The 23,126-nt window shown below is 39.7% G+C and overlaps 1 protein-coding gene across 2 annotated transcripts in view; it reads right to left on the bottom strand.

Annotated features, from left to right (window-relative positions):
* The window catches only part of TBC1D23 (TBC1 domain family member 23), a 39,567-nt gene that overhangs the window by 5,221 nt on the left and 11,220 nt on the right, over window positions 1-23,126 (bottom strand). The window contains exons 2-15 of one of the 2 annotated variants that reach the window (XM_007657346.4): window positions 20,257-20,368; window positions 19,477-19,582; window positions 18,600-18,804; window positions 16,204-16,327; window positions 13,797-13,921; window positions 13,647-13,693; window positions 12,216-12,319; window positions 11,817-11,939; window positions 10,796-10,888; window positions 8,557-8,727; window positions 6,194-6,236; window positions 4,348-4,457; window positions 3,035-3,177; window positions 2,237-2,281 (exon numbers count right to left, since the gene is read on the bottom strand). In XM_007657346.4, the coding sequence (XP_007655536.2) occupies window positions 2,237-2,281; window positions 3,035-3,177; window positions 4,348-4,457; window positions 6,194-6,236; window positions 8,557-8,727; window positions 10,796-10,888; window positions 11,817-11,939; window positions 12,216-12,319; window positions 13,647-13,693; window positions 13,797-13,921; window positions 16,204-16,327; window positions 18,600-18,804; window positions 19,477-19,582; window positions 20,257-20,368 (1,551 nt within the window). The remainder of the gene's footprint in view (window positions 1-2,236; window positions 2,282-3,034; window positions 3,178-4,347; window positions 4,458-6,193; window positions 6,237-8,556; window positions 8,728-10,795; window positions 10,889-11,816; window positions 11,940-12,215; window positions 12,320-13,646; window positions 13,694-13,796; window positions 13,922-16,203; window positions 16,328-18,599; window positions 18,805-19,476; window positions 19,583-20,256; window positions 20,369-23,126) is intronic. The other variant, XM_001518948.6, reaches the window with a different exon arrangement.

Here is a 23,126-nt window from a genome sequence, read left to right as displayed (position 1 = left end):
ACCCTGGAACATGTGCACTTGAGTCAGGAGTGGTGTTGGCCCTTTCTGAAATGGATTCATGGGCTGGGATCCCACCCACCGTGCACAAACATAAATACTAACCACCAAGGCTATTTTGCCAACTCTTGGGCCTACTATGAGATAAGAAAAGCTCAAATAGTTTTTTCTTTCCCACTAAGCTCTCATGAGAGCATAAGGGAACAGTTGAGGGGAATCCATTCAAGATATATTACTTATCCCTATCGAAGGCAAGGTTTTGCAGTCATAAACCACACATCAAGTGTATGTACAGTCCAATTAAGGAATCGGCTGACAGAGCCTCAGTGAACTATAATTCGTGGACACATCACAGATTCCTTACAAGACCAACAAGCATTTAAAAAAGTCGAATCAGACCCCTCCTTTAATTTCCCAGTGCATTTATAAAGTTTTATCAGTACCAGGAAGCCACCATTACACATTAAACATTACACATTCCTTAGTTTCTGATGCTGGATGAATGATGCTCACACCTTTGAAGATCTAGATTCAAAGGATTCAGTTTTCTTACAGAGCAAAAATGTAGTACTAATGCCAGAAACAGGCTTTAAAGCAAGGCTAATGCAAGTCTTCTCTGATTACAAAACACTACTGGAAAGAGACATTAGATCTCTTAAATGTTGTTAAATAAAAAACTACCACGGCCATAAAAAGCTAGAAAAAGAATGCTCGAATAAATGACTGAACTGAAAAACAAGCACGAATAACACTGACAATTCAAAGATAGCTAATCTTCATCGACTGACCTGAACTGGCGTGACTGATAGTTTGGCAGCTTAAAATTAAGAGCAGAACTCTGTGGGTAACTGATTAAGAGAGTCGTGCTAAGCTAATGATTTCTCGTGCACAAATTCCTCCTAAATTTCCAAAATTCCACAGCAAGCACTTTGAAAAACCCAGCCTTATTTACCATTCGTTTGGCCAAAACAGCCCCTTACTTTTATGGAGCAGTTTGCAGAGGGAATTCTTACTTGGATACTGAACACATATTTCAAGCTAGCAGCTCATGCCATGGACCCTATAACACATTCCCCCCTAAATTAAATGGAGCAAGCTGGGATGAGGAGAATGGTCATATGAACGATAATCTTAAAATTGGAGTACAATTAAAAACCCCCCAGTACATTAAGCATGGATTTGACAAAAGTAATGATCCTACCATTGATGGGATAAATATATATATATTATTAGATCTTAATTGATTCCCTGATAATAGGACGCTAAGTGAAAGAACATTCATCTATGTATCGATTCCTACTTGAAGGGATTTAATGCATTCTCAGGGTCCAAATAATTGACCTAGACTACATATTTTAAAGTAATAGAACACACAATAGTTACATGATCAATTAGCAACAGAAGCATTTTTTGTTGTGTTTACATAAATACATATTTTCAAAGTGTTCTTTCACATCCTATTTAGCAAGAGCTGCACCATCATCTAACCCTAAATTGAAATGGGCTTTAATCACTCTAATGCAGTCAAAATCCTTCAATGAAAAGGGAGGAAAGGAAGGGAAGTGTTTAAACCGAAATAAACTTTAACACACGCTCTCCAAGTGAAGGAGTGTGTTAAGAAATACTGGCATTAAAACCAATAGTGCTCTCACAAAGCAGCATTAAAAATGGTATGAGGGAGGGCTGTACTCATGTTCAGCTGGACTCTACAGATACACAGAGAACAATAAATGAGAACATGATTAAAAACTCAAGTTGAGAAAGCTATTTATGAAAAACTGACACGGTCCTCTGAAATACTACCTTGGTTATAAGGCACAGACAATGCCTTTTGATACGTTAAGGACACTATATATAAGCTTTGGGAAATCTCATTTGAGATGAGCACTTTTCGCTTTATGGAATTCTTTTTCATTCTAAATCAGAAAAAAATACAACCTCCCCCTCCAGAGAAAAAGATCAGTGGAGATGGAAAGCCGAGAGGGTCAAATCCAAGAGGCAAAGACACATGAGAAATGAAAATCCCCAAGGCAAAAAATGAGCACAGCCCAACAAGCAGCACTGCAAATAGAAATGGTTAAAAACGACAGAAGGAAACAAAGGCCAATGCAAAGCTTAACCCTTTAACCGCAATATGAAATCTCAGGTTATGTCAGTGTAGGTAATGCTTACAAACAGTGAGAAGTCATGCTAAAAAGAAACATGTGGTTTAGTTAGACTGCTCTACTCATTCGCTTACCGCTCTGTGCTTGTTCTGTCTGGCCAAGGAAGATTGAAAGACATTCTATATCAAGTTGGGGGCAGAGGACAGGACAAGATGATTATAAAAAAATTTAAATCCTAGCTACAAAATAAGTTTTTGGTACAATCTGTTCAACGTTTGAAAGAAAACATTCACATAGGAAACACAAGAAAAAGTTATCTAAAAAGGAATTATTAAAAAAAAGTGATGTGCTATTTAGAGAAGAATTTCAGTGTTAGGCAAATGCAACAGGTCCCCAAATTTACAATGCACTTGACTTCTGAAAACTGCATCTCGAGTCAAAGCCATGTAAGTCAAAGCCAATTTTCTCATAGAAAGCAGGTTTCAGATGGGAGCTTGGTACCTGAATCAAGATCCGATTCCAATTTTTTACCAAGATTACCTATAGCAATTGTGTACTTAATTACAGATAAAGCCAAACGAATGGATTCCGACTGAGTCAGAGAGGGTCTATGAAAGGGTAGCTGGCTCACTTCATTAGAAGTAAAATCAGAAGTAAAGTTGACCATCCCTGGTTGTCAGGGAACCCCCCCACCCTTGCTCTGCTCCCCGCTCCCCATTTTCAGCTTTCCCTCTTGCCCCACCACCCAGTGCAGCTTTAAAACTGCTTCCTCAATTCCCTGCAGCTCCTGACAATGGGCTCCCTAAAAGAGAAGTTTCCAACACCGGGGAAATTAATGCACAACCTAAAACAAAGAGGATAAGCCTCATAAATCTTCATGTTGACACTAGAAACCATCCACCATTAATTCTGGTGCTCTGAAGATGACCCACCTGTCCACGGGAGTAGACGTATTTTCAATGAAGCTGATAACCTTTTCTTTCACATTGACGGATTTGGTCTTCAAAGCAACGGTCATTTTGTTGACAAGGGACTTCATTCCTTTCCCTTCGGCAGAGCCGTTAGGAGAATCACCCTGAAAGAGAGATACTGGAGCTAAGGATTAATTGCTCTCGATCCTGCTGCTGTTCCAGAGGCAAGAGAATGGGGGGGGGGGGGGGCTGCATTCTAACCCCAGTTCTGTATGTAGCTGGCTAACCAAGGTGAAGACCGCACGTGAGGTTTGCAACATGCTGCACCCCTGCTCACCTACTCGCTGGTTGCGCTCTGAGAGCCGGCGGCAACATGAGTGACAGACAGGTACAGGGGGCACTGCAACAGTCACTGAAACTAGAATCAACTCCTCCGCCCTAGTTCTCGATCCTCCCGCCTCAGGACTGAGACCCAGCCATTGCTACCGGTCGGGGGGTAAACATCAATTATTCAAAAAAAATACGTGGGGGGGGCTCCAACTGAAACCGACTGAGGTGGAACTGAGGAATATGAGATGGTTGAGAATGTTATACCATATTCTTCACTGGGAGCTAAGGATTGATTTCTTTCCTTGACAAGATATAATTCAAGTCTGCTTGTGGGCTATTTCCCCGCCCCCCCAAAACTGTCTCTCAAACAGGTCAAGGGTTTTCTGACTCTGGGTAGCCCTCTCACAGAGGCTGTGTGTGATCAGAGGCTCAGTCCACACTTAGAAGCTATTGTGATCCCTACCAATAGGGAACTGGCTGAGTTAAACTTCAAAGGATTTGAGAACAGTTAAAAATAAAATCTCAACAACAACATATTTCAACCTTTCAATTAGATGTAAGGGAGCAAAGGCAGGCACCATTCCCCCACTCCCCCATCTTGGCTGTTGTAGACAGGATCTCTCTCCAACTCCAGTAGAGAAAGCTGATTGGGTTTTCAACCATAATAAATCAGATATACTAGTGATTCTGAATTCACAGCATCCCACTTGATACCCGAGATCTTAAAAAGACTACACTTATTATGAAAGAAAGCATAAAGTTTTTTTTAATTGAACACTGTGACAGGTGGAAAGATTTTAAACCTAAGACAAAACAGATTTTTACCTCCCCTTACACTTGCTCTGAAGCTTCTTACAGATCTAATTTGCTGCTTTTGTCTGTGGGGAACTGGATGAGAAAAATTTTAGCTTCCTAGAACCAAATTAAGACAATTCCTTTAACTCCCTGTCCCCTGCTTCTGAAACATATCTAACCAGATTTTACATGTACAAATCCACACTTACATCGAAAGATGAATTTATGCTGCTCCTTGACCCTGAGGTACTAGCAATCCAGTGGCCATATCCATTTTCCGGTCCATCCACATTGATGTCTGCTAAATGCTGCTGAAGGGCTAGGGAGAAAAAGCAGAAACAGAGATTAACACTCCCTCTGGTACTGCAATAGTTTTTCCTGCTCCATTATCTAGCCCTTGTCTATGCAGAACTTTATTCTGCCTGATCCCTTCTCCAATGTGACCCCATTCTCTCTGAAGCCTTAACCTGTTTTGCAAGATGCTGTCCATCCCTCCCATTTCAAGCTTGGTGATATTCAGGAATTCTATTCCCCACCCAGGCTGACAATAAAAACAATAACCACTTGGGATTTGAAATGGCCCCTTTCGAATTCCACTTATGCCCATATGTTGGCATGAGCGGCTTCTCATAACCGTTTACTGGGCACAACCTTTTAGCTGTTTAAAACCTACCAACAGCTGTATGGTCTATATCAGAGGTTGGCAAAATATGGCCCACAAAGTGACTCTATCCAGCCTGGGGCCAGTGGCAGAAGCATGTTCTACTCAGCTCTGAGTCCCGTCTGCCCAGATAATAATAATAATAACTAGTAATTACTATTATTATTATGGTATTTATTAAGCGCTTACTGTGTCAAGCACTGTACTAAGTGCTGGGGTGAATACCAGCAAATCAGGTTGGACACAGTCCCTGTCCCATGTGGGGATCACAATCTCAATCCTCCTTTTACAGATGAGGTAACTGAGGCCCAGAAAAGTAAAGTGACTTGCCCAAGCTCACACAGCAGACAAGTGGCAAGGTCAGAATTAGAACCCATGACCTTCAGACTCCCATGACCATGCTCTAGCCACTACTCCATGCTGTTTCCCAAGCGCTTAGTCCAGTGCCCTACACAAAGTGAATACTCAATAAATACCACTGATTGAGTGACTGATTGACCAGAGGCTCTTCTGGCAGAATTTGTTCTTCGCCAATTCCTTTAAATGACAAATTTAGTACCCTTGTTCTTTTTCTCATATGTTTTGGGGAGAAAATCATATAACTAACCTATATTTTACAAGGCCACTCCTTTTCCATTTCCTTTTTTATGGTGCTTGTTAAGCACTTACTTTGTGTCAAACAATGTTCTAACAGCTGGGGGAGATACATGTTAATTAGGTTGGACAAAATCCCTGTCCCGCTTGGGGAGGGAGAACAGGCAAAATGAGGCACAGAGAAGTTAAGTGACTTGCCCAAAGTCGCACACCAAGCAATTGGTAGAGCCAGGATTAGAACCCAGGTCCTCTGACTCCCCAGGTCCATGCTCTTTCCACTGAGCCATGCTGTTTCTCATTTTTCTAAAACGTAAGCATAATATTGGTCCTTTTCCAGGATTGAGGCATCTTCCATGATGCTTGAGAGGTGATTTTCACCATCATACTTTAGAGTGACTGCGTGGTGTTGAGCCTAGAGACCTTGACCTGCTCATTTCTTTCTGTATCACAGAACGCAATTTAATCAGGGCTCCAGGAGTTTGGTGCCCCTCTAGCATTTCACCAAATCTGCTAGTCCAACTTGATTTCCAATCAGTACTGTAACTGCACAGTTCACTTTCTTCAGGAATGAAGACAAACTCCATCCACTTTTAAGACTGTAAGCTCGCTGTGGGTACTGAACATGTCTACCAACTCTGTTGTACTCTCCCAAGCATTTAGTACAGTGCTCTTCACATAGTAAGCACTCAATAAATGGCACTGATAATTCGCACACCTCAAATCCAGAATTAATGGTCAAAACATCCAGGTTTTTTTCCTGATGGGATAACAGTAAAAGGAGTTATTGACTATAGCCTTACCCATAAATCCTCCACTGGCAATGCTGACGTATTCTTTGTTTTTCTGTAATTAGAAATAAAGTTGCAGTTACTCTCAAAACTCAATGATTTTGAAAATAAGGCCATGGTGCACTTTCTTTAGGATCTGACATTTCTACAAGTTTTAAGGGAACTTCTTTTGGCCTGAAAGTTAGACTAGTATAGAAATATACAAAATTCTCAGAAAGAGAGAGAAATCTGTGGTGTGACTGCCTCTTTCCCACTGTGCACTCAACTACCAGGCGTGCATACTCTAAACATTTGTTTGGACCAAATTAAAACATAAATGAGGAGCAGGGTGGTCTAGTGGATAGGGCATGAGCCTGGCAGTCAGAAGGACTTGGGTTCCAATCCCAGCTCTGCCACTTGTCTGCTGTGTGACTGTGGGCAAGTTATTTAACTTATCTGGGCCTCGGTTACCTCATCTGTGAAACGGGTACTAATACTGTGAGCCCCATGTGGGGCATGGACTACGTCCAACCTGGTTAACCTGAATCTACCCCAGCACTTAATGCTGTGCCTGGCACATAGTAAGCTTATAATGAAAACTATTATAATAAATAAATATTTCTGGATACATGGAATTTGCTTTGCACAAGGCGAGTTCTGAGCTATTCACTCAGTTCCTTCACAATGCAGCATGCTTTTACTTTGTATTTTGCATAAAATGTCATGGAATTACAGAAAGATTCTTCAACAAAGCATGTCTATCTGACAGTAGCAGCAGTAGCAGTAGTAGCAGCAATAACAGAATTTACTACTTAAATTACTAAATATCTAGTAGGCAAAAAACATTTTATTAAGTGCTGTGAAAAAAAAAAACTTGAATGAGGATTAATCAAGGTCTCTCAATCTCCAGGGGATCCCAATAGAAGAAGGTGGATGGGGGTGATACATGAAACAATAAAAACAAAACATACAAGTCAAGGACAGTGATATATACAGAAATAATAATAACAGCAGCATTTGTTAAGCGCTTATTATGTGCCAGACACGTACTAAATGTTGGAGGCTATGGTGAAACAGAGTTTCAGGCTCCACGGGACTCGGAATCTAAAGGGTCTGATGCAAAAGTGATGCGATGTGGAAGAAATGATTGTTTGTGTGCTCACAGCGTGGACTCAGGCACGTGCTCTATAATAACAATAAAATTGGTATTTAAGAGCTTACTGTGTTTCAGGCACTATACTAAGGGCCGGGGTAGATACGAGATAATTTGTTCTGTACTGATTCACTCCAAACTGCTGTTTGCAAAATACAACTTCAGGTAAAACTACCCTATCGTTTGCAGCAGCAAGGGCCTCTCTTAGCACAGGGCATTTTACTCGGCTCTGTCTCCTCGATGAAAGCCATGGCATTTATGACTGCTGCACTATTGACGCTGCTGTGCCTTTCCAGATAGCACCTACACCTTACTAGGGTTGGGCTTGCCGTACTTACTTGGCTGCCCTTAAGCAGGGAAAATTTCCTGTTGGCCCTGCAAGGGCAGAGTTCTAAGTGCCCGGGCCCTAGAGCGTAGCTACATTTTTCCGGGGGACCATGAGCTGGCCCTTCTTGTTACAGAACCACTCTGTTCCCCTTTTTGATCCTCAGTCAAGAAGGTGCTCCTTTCCAATCTGTGTCTGCCCCACCACCCTCAGTGAAGCAACTGTCTTACTTGCTTATCATTTGAAGGTGTGCCGGCCCCTACCATTTAAGATGCTACAAAGCTTGCATAGCAAATTTGTCTTATGATGTTGACTCGTTTCTGACCCACTGTGGCTCTATTACCTGACAAGTTTTATCTGATGATGCTAGATTATCACTAAGAATTTAGGGGGCCCTAAAAGATGGTAACAGCTTGAGTGATGTCCTTAACATCAGAGAGGATGGGGTAAGCGTAGCAATAGTATTCAATTAGACTTTTAAATCCAACCCTAACCTAGTCAATTTAATAATAATAATAGTGCACCTTGTTTTCTTGTTTTCAGATCATTGTTTCTGAACAGCCCATTTGGGAACCCTCCTCCACTAGCTCATCTCCATGGATTATTCTTTCTGAAAGGGAAATGTGTTGGGGAATGCCATTTTTCAAGTAGAACGGACATTAAAACCTTGCCCGTTAAACCCCACTCTTATGCAATAGAAGATAAAAGTATTTTCTGAAGAAAAGGGTTCAGAGAGTTAAATTTCTTCCAGAGTGGCAGGAAGACCACCAGAGGTAAAACCCACCTGAACCATCCCATCACTTGGGGCACAGTTCCTTTGGCTTTAGACTTGGGGAGAAATCACCAGGAGCCAGTAAAGGGGAACCGCTAGAAAAGCTACACTTGTCCCCAAAAGGGGGTTTGCCTGCAAAATCATACCTGCAAAAAGTGTGCGAGGACCATGTTCATATACATGTCTTCTTCTTCCCTGCCACTTCCCATGAAGCACAGGTGTTCCCCACCAGCAATAGAACCAGATTCAATAGACTGTTTCTGAGCCTCTAACAAGGATTTTACAGACTGGGCAAACTCTGATGGATTCTGAAGCATCTGAAGAAAAAACACAAACCATTACACTGTCATCTATTTTCGTGCTTCTGATAGGCATCTTACCAGAAGGAACTCCAAAGGTAAAATAGCCAAAATAACTATTGACTATAACTATAATTGTAAATAAGGAGAAACACTACTTTCCTATGAAAATACATCTGCTTCATCAGTTCTAATCGGCAGTTAATAAGAGAAATGAAAAAAGAACATGGTGGAAGCAGAGAAGTTATTAAAATGGGATATAAGTGAGGCTATAGGTTATACTGCTATAACTTGTCAAATATTAAAGATCTGAAGCATGTTGAAAGACACTGATTTATTACTGTGTTAAGATAGAACTTTAAATGTAAAGGACAGACATTTGAATAATCTAATTTGTTTTCAAGATTTGTCTAACATTTAATTATATTTATAACTGCAAAAATGCTGGAAGCACTACGATCCATACAAATGGCAAAATACATCGCCCTTTGTCTCTAAATACCATGAGATTCCAGGCTACTTTCTGAAATTTAACCTAGGAAACTGCCATCCTTATATACAGCTACTAGAGGGTGCCTGTGTGGCAATTTAACACATGAAGAGGTTTGGGCACTTCAAAATCGGGGGACTAGAAAAAAGGGCGATTGTAGGTTTCATTTATCGTTTGTGCATTTACATTTTTATGTTATGCACACATTTATTTATAGTTTAGTCTGCAGGCTTTATTTATTCTACTTGATTTGAGTTTAGTGATATTTATATGTACTTGTGTACTTCCCCAATCACCTTATTTCTTTTTTCTTCAGTCACTACATTTGTTATTTCACTTGCTATTTTTACTGGGAGGTTATCAACTTTTTAATAATGCTGTACTTCTATGACCATTTTATACCACTGGCTTTGGCAATCCAAAAATATTTTAGAATTGTTTCAGTATGTTGTGGGGCACACTGTAATGGTAAAAAAGTATCAAAATGTTTTTGAAGCTGAACTATATCACACTGATAGAAATCTTGTAATAACAAAGATAGGTAAATTGTTAAAATATCTTAAAGTGTAAAACCAACATTCAAATGCATAAAAACACAAGGAATGAGCAACCAAAAAAGCTACTGCATGAATGTAATAGCACAGCAAATAATAGAAAAAAACAGGCCAGTAACAAATGGCAGTTTGTAAAATACACTCATATAGCATTCAAAGCATACACTTCATAGCAGACAGAATACATAAAAAGTATAATTTCAAAAGTTGAAAGAACAACAGCTATATCACAGTACACATATAAATTGAAAATGAAACCTAAAATTGAAATGGCTCTGGCAGGACACCTGATAACCAAGGCACCTAACTTTGGCTGGATCAACCTTGCTAAATAGCACATCACCGAGGCCCTGCTAATTTAGGGTGGGTTTTGGGCATCCAGACCACTTCAGATAATTTTCTAATAACTTTGACAGAAAGAGCTAGTGATTAATACCAAATTCCTAAAGTATGTTGAATTTTCTTAGGCTTTCCACTTGTGCATGTTTCAGACCTGTTCAATAAATCTCTTTAGCTTTGCCAAATCTCTTGGTAGATTTAACTGACTTAATTAAGACTTAATTGAGATTTAATTTAACTTAATATAAATTAAGATTTGAATTAATCTTAATTTAAGATTTAAAGATTTGATCAGCTCATAACTAAAGAGATTCTCACTCCAAAGATATTACATTTGTGCTTTTAAAGAGTAGGAGAACTGCACAATCAGCTTAGAAATGTAGCCAAATACTTTATTCTCAGCTACTACTTTCCTTTTATCTGTGCTGAGAAACAGCTCTTGACAATTACAATTTTCAGGCTACTAAACTGCGCTCTTTACATCTCATAAAGGCTGTTTGAATCATTTTTGAAGAATTACATGGGAAGAGAGTTCTTCAAGAACTTGCTTTGCATACACTCATTACACTTTAAAAAGAAATCACTAACTGTGAGAGTGCAGTCACAATTGGGGTCACATTCTTTACTTTGGGGCTGCAAGAGGAGAGGGAAAAAAAGTGCTCTGCCTCTTCCTTTGTCAGTTTCATTCAAGATTTATACTAACCAGATCAGAGTCCAGGTGAAAAGCAGTTGATAAATGTCCAGCGTTATACTGTTCTGCAGGACGACAATCCACCACAAAGAACCGCACTCCTAGCTGGGAGGGAAAATTAAAAGCGTCAGGGGTTTACCAATTGAAAATCTTCACTGTTATTTCAAATTGTACAACTCATCTGGCAAAGAAACTACTGTTCTAACAAAATCAATCAATGGTATTTATGGAGCACTTACTATGGGCAAAGCACTGCATTAAACACCTGGGAGAGCACAACAGAGTTGCTAGGCAAGGTCCTTGCCAACAAAGACGTTAGTCTAGAGGAAGTGTTTATAGTCTAGAGTCTTGAAGACAATGCTTGAAGACAAATTTGAGATGACACATTAAATATAAATGGCAGCTTCTAAGCTAGGAATTTTTTCAAATATAAAAAATATTACGGAAATGACTATGTTCCCTTGGCATCCCAAAGCACCCCGTCTGGCACTAGGAACCGGAAATCTAAGCTACTGGAGGAGTGTCAATTTCTCATTCTGAGCCTGGAGGTCAACTGGGGTCAGGGAACTGAGGGGGCAAGGAATGGAGGCCGAAGAGACGGAGGTCGGAAGAGAAAAGAGGGCAAAGGAAAGAGGAGAAGAGGGATGGTATGCCATTTCCTATGCTGTTAAACTCCTTCACCCTGCTGTCCTTTGGAGCCGAGGCCCACTAAAGGGGAAAACAATTTAATTTCAGTCTTCCTTAGATTTTTCACCATTCTACATTGGTCAATCTGAAGGAGTAAAACTCACTGATGTACCTTTATTTATTTGATGATACTTTAAAAAAAAAGTTCACCTTGATATGACCCCCCCCCCCCAAGCTTTAGCAGCAGGACAGTTCACAAAAAGTATTCAAATACCAGCAGATTTAAACATTTGAAGGAACCTCTGATCAATGAGGAATATCTCGGGCTATCAGGCTTTGGAAGAATGCCTGGAAATTTCATTCCTTGCATTTTAAAAGAGAAAAATCACTTCTTTCATGTACTGACCCCCTGCTGCTGATTTGCTTGAAGAATCTCAGCTACTGAAATGGCCAGACAAAGGGCCTGACTGACATCTGAATCCTCATCCTTGATTCCCAACAAGCTGCTGCCAAAGAGACTGAGGTTATCCTGTTGGGAAGGAGGTGAAAAGAAACACAAGTTATACACAACAAATTCACCATGATCCTGGTTGCAGATAGTCCTTTCTTTACTTGGAACAGCACCTCAACCCCTCGACACCAATAAAACACATTTCATTCACATCTTAGCTCAAAGGGGTCAAAAAACAAAACAAAAATCCCCAAAGGAGACTCCCAATAAATTTGCAAAATGCTGACAAATGCCTAACATGGCTGCAAAGTTGGAAAAGGTACTGAAGTGCTGAGTTAGGTTTTCAACCAATACCTTTCTAAAAGAAGCTGGAGTTTTGCTGTAATAATACTGTGCCAGAGAGAAAAGATCCTCTATGTCTTCTAGATCCAAACTGGATGGGGTATTTTCCAAGAACTCTGCAACACAAGTAAATTAAGAACATAATTTTTAAAAGAAAACTTTTGAAACTCCCATTTCAAATTACACCTAGTACTTATAAATTGTGCACTGAGAAATAAACTTTTTGCATACACCTTTTTTTAATAGCATTTGTTAAGTGCTTACGATGTGCCAGACACTAGAGTTAACACTGGGGAAGAATCAAGCTAATCAGGTTGGACAAAGTCCATGTCCCATAAGGGGCACTCAGTCTTAATCCCCATTTTACGGATGAGGGAACTGAAGCACAGGGAAGTGAAGTGACTTGCCCAAAGTCACACAGCAGATTGGGGAAGGGTCACTTCCTCCAAGAGGCCTTTCAGACTAAGCCCCCCTTTTGCTCAGCTCCCCCACCCCTCCATGTTGCCCCAATTCGCTCCCTTTACTCTACCCTCCTCCCTGCCCCATAGCACTTGTGTATATATGTACATACCTATAATTCTATTTATTTATATATTGCCTGTTTACTTGTTTTGAAGTCTTTCTTCTAGACTGTGAGCCTGGTATGGAGGGATTGTCTCTCTTTATTGCTGAATTGTACTTTCCAAGCACTTTGTACAAAGCTCTGCACATAATAAGTGCGCAATAAATATGACAATGAATGAATTGAAGAACAAACCCAGGTCCTTTGACTCCCTGGCCTGTGCTCTTTCCCCTAGGCCATGCTGCTTCTTGTACATATGCTCTATGTCTCTTAAATGAACCTAAACTTTAGAGAGTGAAAGAGTTTCAACATTTGTGATTACAGAACAAGTGACAAGTGGAGTTCTAGCACAATATGGATATTCACTACACATCAAGGATAGAACATGAAGTTCATGCTCGTGACTCTGGACATGAGGTACTACACCATGTGTTTATCTATTGTGTTCATGAATATAGAACCCACACTGGAGAACTGACGGTTCCTCCCTCTTATGTGTTTTGCTCTTTTGGAGCCACTAATTTTGACCCCATACCCTGAGAAAAAGATGGAGTGGGGAGAGAGGGACAGAGGGATTTGGAGGGGGGGGGTGAGGGGAAGGAAAAAGGGAAGAGAAGGAGAGAAGGGGAAAGAGAGGGTTGGAGAGAGGGAGAGAGAGCATGCGCACACATACATTTTTCTGAACATTTAATGTTGCACTTTAAACTGACAATTGAGGCTGTTAACCCATTATGGACAGGGAACATGTCAACCAACTCTCTTCTTCTATACTCTCCCCCAGTGCTTAATGCTGTATGCTCTGCACACAGTAAGAGCTCACTAAATTCCACCAATTAACTGGGAATTATGTTCCGTGTTTCTATTTAATGAATGGTACTTACCAATGATTTCTTCTTTGCTGTCTGACTCTTGGGCTAAAATAACTTCTCTGGGAAAAGAATACAAATTAACCAAGTTAACAACCATAAGCAATTGGCATTTGGGAGGGGAGGAATGGAAAAAACTAAAATATGGAACCAATTGCTACTCACTTTGCATTTACAAGGATGATTAACATGAGAAAATAAATAAAGAATGGATCTGCTTGCTGTAGGTATCCATCCCATATTGCCTGAGTGACTTCAACTGAGCAGTAACATGCAAAAAGGCTTCCAAGCTGCAGTCAGGAAATGTGATGAGAGAAAGCAAACAGTTAGGAAATATTTTAACAGGGCCTCAGAATTTCTAACAGACAAACTAAATGAAAAGGATAAAAACCTACATCATCAAGCTAAGAATCGTTGATAAGTACTTAGTGCCTATTGATGTGAGACAGAATCATGCAGTGTTGGGGGGTGATAATACAGAGCTGAGTTTTAGTGACCAAATATATGGGAATTTTACCCAACACTGATTGATATTCAAACACAGATGATTTTATTAGCTGGGGGACAGAAGTGCCATACAAAGTGGATGGGTGTGCATGCACTCCACTCATGTGACCTTCCTACTCTGTGCAGAGACCACAAAGGTGAAAGACAGAGAGTAGCCCACTTTTGCCATTGGTTTTAATTGCATTCCTTCAAAACACACACATTAGCTAACATTCTAAGCCCTTTCACAAACTCGCTATGTATGTTCCAGATAGCATCTTCTCAGTCATAATGTAAAAGTATTTGACTTTCATAAAATACCACATTACAGGTCTGACTACTCATGCAAATTGTTTTCTTTTCACATGAGACGTGGCGTTTAAAGAGCTCTTCAGGAGAGTGGGATGCCACTGAAATCTCCCTTCTTGAAAAAATGCTACTGCAAAGGTGAGGTGCTGCCAAGCTATTCAACCTTGCTATTCCTCCTCTTTTGGCGCTTTTGATAGCCAAGCAATGAAAACCTGAGGAACGCTGCTAAGCTTTAAGAGCGCTAGCCAAGTTCCCCTTCCTGGACACTCCTTCACTCCATCTCCATCGGTGTTCCGGCTCTCCCCACGGCTAGATGAGTGCTCAATAAATATGACTGACTGACTGGCACTAACTTCTACAATGGCTACAGACTACGTTAAACTCAAAGAGGTAAGAGAGGAAAGCCAAGTCACTAAAGATACCTCCATCCAAGAATTGAAAATGCTCCTACCCTGAACACCTGGGAGGCAGTGTGGCTTCATGGAAAGAGGATGGCCCTGGGAGACAAAGGACCTGGATTCTAATCCTGACTCCACATCTTCCCTGCTGGGTGACTTTGGGTAAGTCACTTTAGTTCTCTGCACATCAGTTTCCTCATCTATAAAATGAGGATTTAAATTCCTGATTTCTCATATTTAGACAGTGAGCCCCATGTGGGGATTGGGTCCCAACTGCATACACTGTACCTACTCCAGTATTACCACAGTGCTCAGCACTTAGTAAGCACTTAACAAATACCACTATTATTATTTATCTGATCCGAGCTAGAGAAAAATTTAGAATAATTTTTTTTTTAAAGAATAGGTCAGATTGATAAATTATTTTTCCCCACACCCAAGAGTGACATGAAACAAGTATTTCAAAAGCTGAATACGTGATTCCTTTGGTCTTTACATATACTGAAATCCCCACAACTTTAATATAATATGCAAGCACATCATGACAGCAGGAGTGTGCCCTAAGGAAAGAAGGATGCATAATTACTAGGAGCTATGTGACTGTTAGTTCACATATTCAGTTCTCAGCTTAGAACCATATGTAAATATTAAAGACATGAGGTTTGATGTGTAGATATCACAGTTCTCAAAATGGAGCTGAGGGATTGCAATACTTTCATTCTAAAAGAAAAGCGATTTCTAAGGTATCGTTTCTCCTTTAGGAGGAAAATGAAGGGAAAAAATTAGTCAATATGATTGTCTTTATTAAATATATACACATATATATGGTATTGTATTGTGTATATATATTTCCAATACCTATCATTTTCACAAATTTTCAAAATTTAGTCAGAAAATATAAAGTTCTGTATAAATTAATTTTACCCCTTAGAATGATCTTGTTTAAATTTCCATTTACAAAGCCCTGAAAAGATGGCCAGCTTTGTATTTTGGCAATGCATTGAGTAATCATTTTTAACTCTTAGTGCTAGGAGCATTTGACACTATTTTGTGATGAAATATCAACAGTTTTAATGGATATATTCAACAGTTAAATCAACCATTCATAAATCTTATTGTTGATCTGGCATATGTAGAACTTCAAAAAATTCTACCCCCTGCCCACCCTCCACCCCTCCAAAAAATTTTTTTTCTGAGTTTGCTGATTCAGGGTATGAGCAAGAAAAGTTACTTAAAATTCCCATTGTCATTTCTGAATCCCTCCAGTTTTGGTAGCCCCACAGTGGACTGAATGCATTTTTTCTTCCCCTTTCTACACTCTTACTCTAGCTTTACAGTTAACTTTATTTCATTAAGTATCCCTACTTTCACTTTATTACCCAGTTGAGTGCATAGGAGTCTGGAGTCATCTTCTTTGTATCAAGAAAGGAGCATAGTTCAGGTTCATGGTACTGGATGAGCAATCGAAAGAGATGAAATGGTCTCCCTTTCAGGAAACAATCCCTAGAAAAGCAAGTGGGACAAGGTTTCCACCAGAATATTACACTGTCTCTCTCTCTCTCTCTCTCTCTCTCTCTCTCTCTCTCTCTCACACACACACACACACACACACACACACACCCCCAAACAGGCAATTGAGATTAACACTACATAAATCAAGTTACCTCAATGAAATAAACCAAAAAAAATCCCAAGTACCCAATTAGCTGAGAAATACCGGTATACATCTAGCCCCTTTATCAAGTGGAAAGTGGAATATACCTGTTGCTGGGAGAGGGAAGAAACGCTAAGTAGGAGACTCAAAGTCCTGGCCAATGAGAACACAGGAAATGCAGGAGACCGGTTTCCCAAGATGGCAGGGATTGTGTCTACCAACTCTGTTGCATGCATTCTCCCAAGCGCTTAGTACAGTGCTCTTCACACAATAAGCACTCAATACATACCACCGATTGAGTCTAGCCTCCCACCCAGGACAAAGATATGTTTGCTGTGCTGTGCTAAGTGGGGAAGACCGAACTCCGAATATGTACTAACCACAGATTAGAGTAGTCCAGATTCAACTCCACTATTTTTGTAGCCAACATCTGAACCTCAATAAACACGTAATTGTGAACATGTTTCGGTGCCTTAGTTATTTATTCTTTGAGTTTAGTTGGGACACAGAGACTTCTACTTTGTGAAGTCCAAATATTTCACTGTTGCCCATCTGTTTTTACTTTCTCTTCATTAGGAGGGATTAGAAACAAGCAGTACAAAGAGTTTCACAAAAGGGCAAGGCAGATGCTTGAATATTAGAGGTCTAGTAGAAAACGCTAAGTCTGAATCCATTCACTAGAAGAAAATGTTTTTACTTTTCTATGGCAGTTCTAGAAAACATAACTGTAGTTTTAAGACTTTTAAAAGTTATTAAGATGCAGAAACAAAGCATTTCTTTATTGGTAAAACTTTTAAACTCTTCCAAGATCAGTTCCACTTAATTCACTAAGGCTATTTTTCAAGAGTGGCCTTTTATTTCTCCTGCAGAAAGTTCTCAACACTTGTGAAACAATAATCAGCAAATAATGGAAGAAGGACCCAGAAGCTTTTCTTTACAAAAACTATACTAGGTTAAAAACACAATTGAGGGAGATCTGAGAAATGGAAGGCGTTATAATAATTGTGGTATTTAAGCGCTTACTATGTGCCAAACACTGTTCTGAGTGTTGGGATTCAAGATAATCAGGTTGGACACAGTCTCCGTTCCCAGTCCTAATCCCCAAGTTACAGATGAGGTAACTGAGGCACAGAGAAGTTAAGTGACAGACATGTGGTGGAGCCAGGATTAGAATCCATATCCTCTGACTCTCAGGCCCAGGCTTTATCCGCTAAGCCCTGGTGCTTTTCAAAAGAGATGATAGCAGAAAGTGATAAAATCACTATCAGCACAATGATGGTTCCTACAATCACTAAATTTCCAAATCTTTCTAAAGATCAGAAGTTAGGGGGGCTACTTTTTGTAAATACCCACAATACAATCCTTGATGAAAGACACTGGTTTGCAGACACCTGCCATAATCGTCTCCCACAGCCTTACAGGCAGGATGATTCTTTAATTTAACCATGGCCACAATGCTATCACTACATTTACATTAAGGTGTCAAAAATGTACACTAGATTGTAAGCTCCTCACTTTAATATAGTAAGTAGCACTAATCAATATATGAAAACATTAAACTCCTTATGAAATTTTCCTTGAAGCGCTCCAACATAACTTTACTATAAAGATATTTTCTCTCAAGGAATATATTGTCTATTCCCTCTAGTCTGTAAGTTCCTTGGGGGTAAGGAACATATCCATCAACTCTGTTATACTGTACTCTCCTAAAAACTTAGTACAACAGTCTGCATACAATAAGCTCTCAAAAACACAACTGAGTGAGCAGAAAAAATTTAAAACTACTGGAATAAGAGACACACAGGTTGAAGGCTACTAATTTTGATTTTAAAAAGGTCAATCCCTCTGACGTATTAAAAAATCTCATTCTAAAAGAGATGATAAGACTTCAATAATGGCCAGTGGATTTACAAACAACTACACTGCACCTCCCATTTTGTACTAAATTTGAGGAAATATGTGTAAAAGCACACAATCCTGTAATTTTTTAAAAGACTGAATGTTAAAGTAAAAAATAAAGTCAAGCCTCCTTGAAAGAAGCATTTTTAGGCAAATATATATTCATTTGATTAGGGCTTTCAAGACTGTAATTAGCATGCAAGCTTTTTTTTTTTTTTTTACCTGGGAATGTATTTATTCATGATGGCATAAAAGCAGTTGTATAAATCACTGCGAGGAAGATGAAGATTCACCAGTGGCTTGAGCAGATGTATCCAGCCAAGGCATGTACTATATTTAACATTACGCGATTTACAATAAAAAGTTATAACAGATTCAATATCTAAAAGTATTACTGATGTCTTCTCCTCTGGCACTGAAAGCTGGTCTGAAAAATGATAAATACCAAGATAATGTGAGTTACTTTCAGAGGAAGAGAGTTGATTAATAATTGTCTAGGCAATATTCAAGAACCTAGTGCCACTCTATGCTACTGTAAAGGGCGATATAAAGAGCACAGAGACTATTTATAAGGATAGGTGAATACATTTTTCTTAAAAGTTGGCCAACTTTGACAATAGTTGCTCTTAGGTAAAAGGTCTGAAAACCGAGACTGGGAATTTAACACTAATTTTAATTATTGGTCTCCACTTTTAGCGAGATATGGGTTGAAAGAGAAAAAGAAGACACAATGGCTGTCAACTTAGAAGCATTAATGTGTGTCCAGGATTCAGTACCAACAAAAATACAGATATAATTGATGGTGACAAAATTGGGTGTACATTAAACATGAACAACTCACTATAATCTTCAAGGAGTGTCTAAAACATGAATCACTCGCCCTTCCAGGAAATCCCTAAAACATTTTCCATTTTCATGCAAACAGTACTTTAAAGAATTCTAAAATGTATCTTCATTCAAAAATGCCCACTATCAACTTGGAACTATTAAAATAAAACCAAACTGTTGAGTCAATTCTACAGAAAACTAGGCGTCTAAAAATAAATTTAATAATCTCAAAACTTAAGAAAGAAATACTGAAAACAATCTGTAAACCTACCAATGAGTTCTTGACAATCCTTGTGAATTGTGGTCTGTTCAGGTAGATCTAAATTACCATCCCAAGAGGCTAAACTGTCACCTTTGCCTGCAACATTTAGAGCAATCTGAAAAGAAAAAAAGAGACACCCAGAAAGCTTTTTGTAAACATCTCCCAAAGGTAATTTCTTATACTTGGAAAACATGCTATCACTTAACTTGGAAGAGGTACACAATACTTCAAAAATCAAAAGATGGATGGATTTACTTTATGTGCTTTTGCTGACACCAAGTTTCTACAAGTTATTCTTATGGTGAAACTTTGTTTTTACTACTTCCTATTATTATTTTTCCTATTGAAACTTGAGTGGCTTACACATGGTATAGTATCTGAAGTTCTGTCTCAGAACTCAAACTCTGTACCCTAAGATTTCATTATTTCTGTAAATATCAACTTGAATTAACATTGTGTATTTGTTTTTTTGAAGTGCTTTAAGATCAATGACCTCATTTTATCCTCAAAACACCCCTTTGGGGTCCAGTAATATTGGTCTCATTTCACCGTGAGGTTCAAGGAGGTCAGAGTTGTGAACAGGTCTCCTGATTTCCAGCTCCATTCACTACCAACTGGACAAAGAGGAAGGAATTCATTATTCACCCTCTCTGATTCATGAATTACTTGCAAATATGTTCAGAAAACCCTCGAGGACAGACCAGCAAAATCAGACAAACATAAAGCTTACTTTAGTATTATCCTGCAATTGCTTTAAAACTACATATTGTTCTTTTCTTGCAAGCCTACCTTCCAAACCTTTGCCCTAAGATCTGCAGGTAGTGATCTCCCTTGAATAATGCTTCTCAGAGTTTCAAGATCACATCCTCCTGCTTCTAGAGCTTCTTCCAGATCTTTTTCCCTGTGGGGATAAAAAAAAGTTCTGTCAACAAGATACATTTTTATTATAGATCATTTTCATACAGTCTTACAGTCTACTGAGAGAGACAGACAATTAAAACAAATTACAGATAGAGAAAATAATAGGATACTTACCTAAGTGCTGTGGGGCTGGGCTTGTACTACCCCTAGAGCTTAGTACAATACTCTGCACAAATTATTATTATATTATTAGTTATTGAGCACCTACACCTAGTGTGTGCAGAGCACTGTACCAAGTCCTTGGGAGGGTACAACATTACAGAGTTGGTAGACACATTCCTTGCCCACATATTATTGATTCATTGATCTAATCAGGAAAACGCTGCACTATGCTCATCTTATGACGTGATGATGGCTATGCACTTTTGGAAAAAAAAATTTAGTACAATGCCTGGCACATAGTAAGCATTTAATACCACAATTATTATTATTTCCTTGGTGTTCAGTGTTCTGTTAGCATACCTGATATTTTCCAAAGGTCAACAAAAAAGAGATCACAAAGGCAACTTTAGGTAGTGCAGTTTTCAAATTAATTTAAGACTAGATTATTTTTAAATTAGACAAAGAACACTTTCCAAGCCGGCTAACTAATGAACTGTAGTGAAGTGTGCCATGTGTTGAAAAACTGTAAACCCGTCAGTGGGCAGGGATTGTCTCTTTCTGTTGCCGATTTGCACATTCCAAGCGCTTAGTACAGTGCTCTGCACATAGTAAGCGTTCAATAAATATTATTGAATGAATGAATGAAAAGTTAAGTTCCTGATGGGCAGGGAATGGGTCTTTTGCTCTCGTTATCCTTTCCTAAGTTCTGAGTTCACTGCATTATACTTTGTAGGCATTCAGTAAATGCTATTGCTACTATTACTTTCAAACATAAAGTCTGAAAAATCTGCATCTGAGGAAGGAGTGAATAAAGGGCGCAAATCAAGTGCAACAGAGACGCAGAAGGAAGTAGAAGAGGAAGAAATGAGGGCATCAGAGGTTGGCATGACAGTGCGCAGGTTAGCATTAAGTCTGTCTGGTATACGACCTTGGTCACTTAACTTGTCCGTGTCTCAGTTACCTCATCTGTAAATGGGGATTAAGACTGTGAGTCCCATATGGAACATGGACTGGGTCCAACCTAATTAGCTTGTATCTACCTCAGCACTTAATACAGTGCCTGGCACAGAGTAAGGGTTTAATGCCATAAAAAAAAGTGCCTCGGTCCCACAGCAGATATGCTGTACTGAAGCTGCCGTTTTTAGAGAAGAGAGATTCTTTAAGTTTTTCAACAAATAAATAGAGGAATTTCCTTTTTCTGTTTACAGTGAATTCCTTGTTCTCTTGACCTCTTTCTCTGTAGTGTCTGTACCCAATGACTTCCCATCCGGGCACCAAAGCCAGCGTTTTGGGCAAGCAGCCAAAGAACTGGAACTGAGAGGAACTACGTGGAACTGAGACCCCAGGGTGGCCTCATCTCTGTTGTTACAGCTGCTGCCTGTGCCTTTCATGTTACCCCTGTGAACCACAGGTGCAACAGTGACTTTGTTAAATGTAGGAAGTGATGATACCATATTTAATTACCATTAAATACCATATTTAGGAAGTGTAGTCACTTCTTTTACTTAAGGACTCCTTTTAACCTGCAGTTTCAAAGAACATTAGCCCACTGGACACTTCAAAAGATAGAGAGGGATTTAGCCACTAGCCTTATGGAATGAAAAAACACTGTTTTCAAAAAGCACTCAAACCTTCCTGCTGAATCTGCAGGGAAAACTAGACAGCAACCCAAGTGAGAAAGAGAGGGCAAGAGAGGGAGATGAGAAAGATGGTGTGCTGACTGTGCGCTGACTGATTCTGGTGGCAATCTGGGCCTAAAGGTTTTAAAACCAATTTACTCCTTTCACACCATTTCAAAGTCCCCAATGGCATCTTGGTTGGGTAATCTGAGATTACACAAAGAATGGCAGCTTCTGGCCCTGCCCCATGCTATCACCAGGGGGTGATACAAAAAAGATAGAACAAATTCAGAGTACAAGTTTCAAAGGCGGTCATTATACATGAAAGAATTCTGACTTTCATGGCTAAAGAGGGATGTGAATTTCAGGGTGACACCCACAAAGATACCTCCTCCCCCTGTAACGCCACACACCACCCTGGAGAAAAATGCTGACTCTCCATGGAACAAAAAAACCTAGCAGTGTTTCAGGCTTCCTACTCTGAGGCTCATTCTGGAAATGTAAAGGTCTCAAGTTCCTATCACTGATTTGACCTTGTGCAAATCACTTAACTTAGAAAAGGAAGCTGTATTCCAATCTTTCCCCCGAGTGATGGCAGGGGAAGATGAGAGGGAAACAAAGTGACCTTGCGCCAGGGGTTGCCACCACTCAGTTCCAGGACCTGAGGGCAAAGCTCTGGTATCTTTCCAGGGCTCCGGGACCTTTCCGTCAATCATATTTATTGAGCTCTTACCGTGTGCAGAGCACTGTATTAAGCACTTGAGAGAGTACAATCTAACAATTAACAGACACATTTTCTTCCCACGACAAGCTTATAATGTGGAGGGGGTGGTACTGGCCTGGTCTGTGACAGGCCAGGGGTACTGAAGTAGGAAGCTGAGTGGGAAGAGAATATCTGTAAGAGGCACAGTATTTCTGCTTTTCATTCTCCCATCTTCCTTTCCCCTTCTACCACTCTCAAATTTCCCGGAGGGAAGATTGCTCTATCGTTGGGGCAAGTGTCCCCTTGCTAGCTTG

This window comes from Ornithorhynchus anatinus, chromosome 17 (genome assembly GCF_004115215.2).
Source record: "Ornithorhynchus anatinus isolate Pmale09 chromosome 17, mOrnAna1.pri.v4, whole genome shotgun sequence".
NCBI classification, from domain to species: Eukaryota; Metazoa; Chordata; class Mammalia; order Monotremata; family Ornithorhynchidae; genus Ornithorhynchus; species Ornithorhynchus anatinus.
Note: the sequence above shows the minus strand (reverse complement) of the source record. Positions and strands in the feature narration are given on the sequence as shown.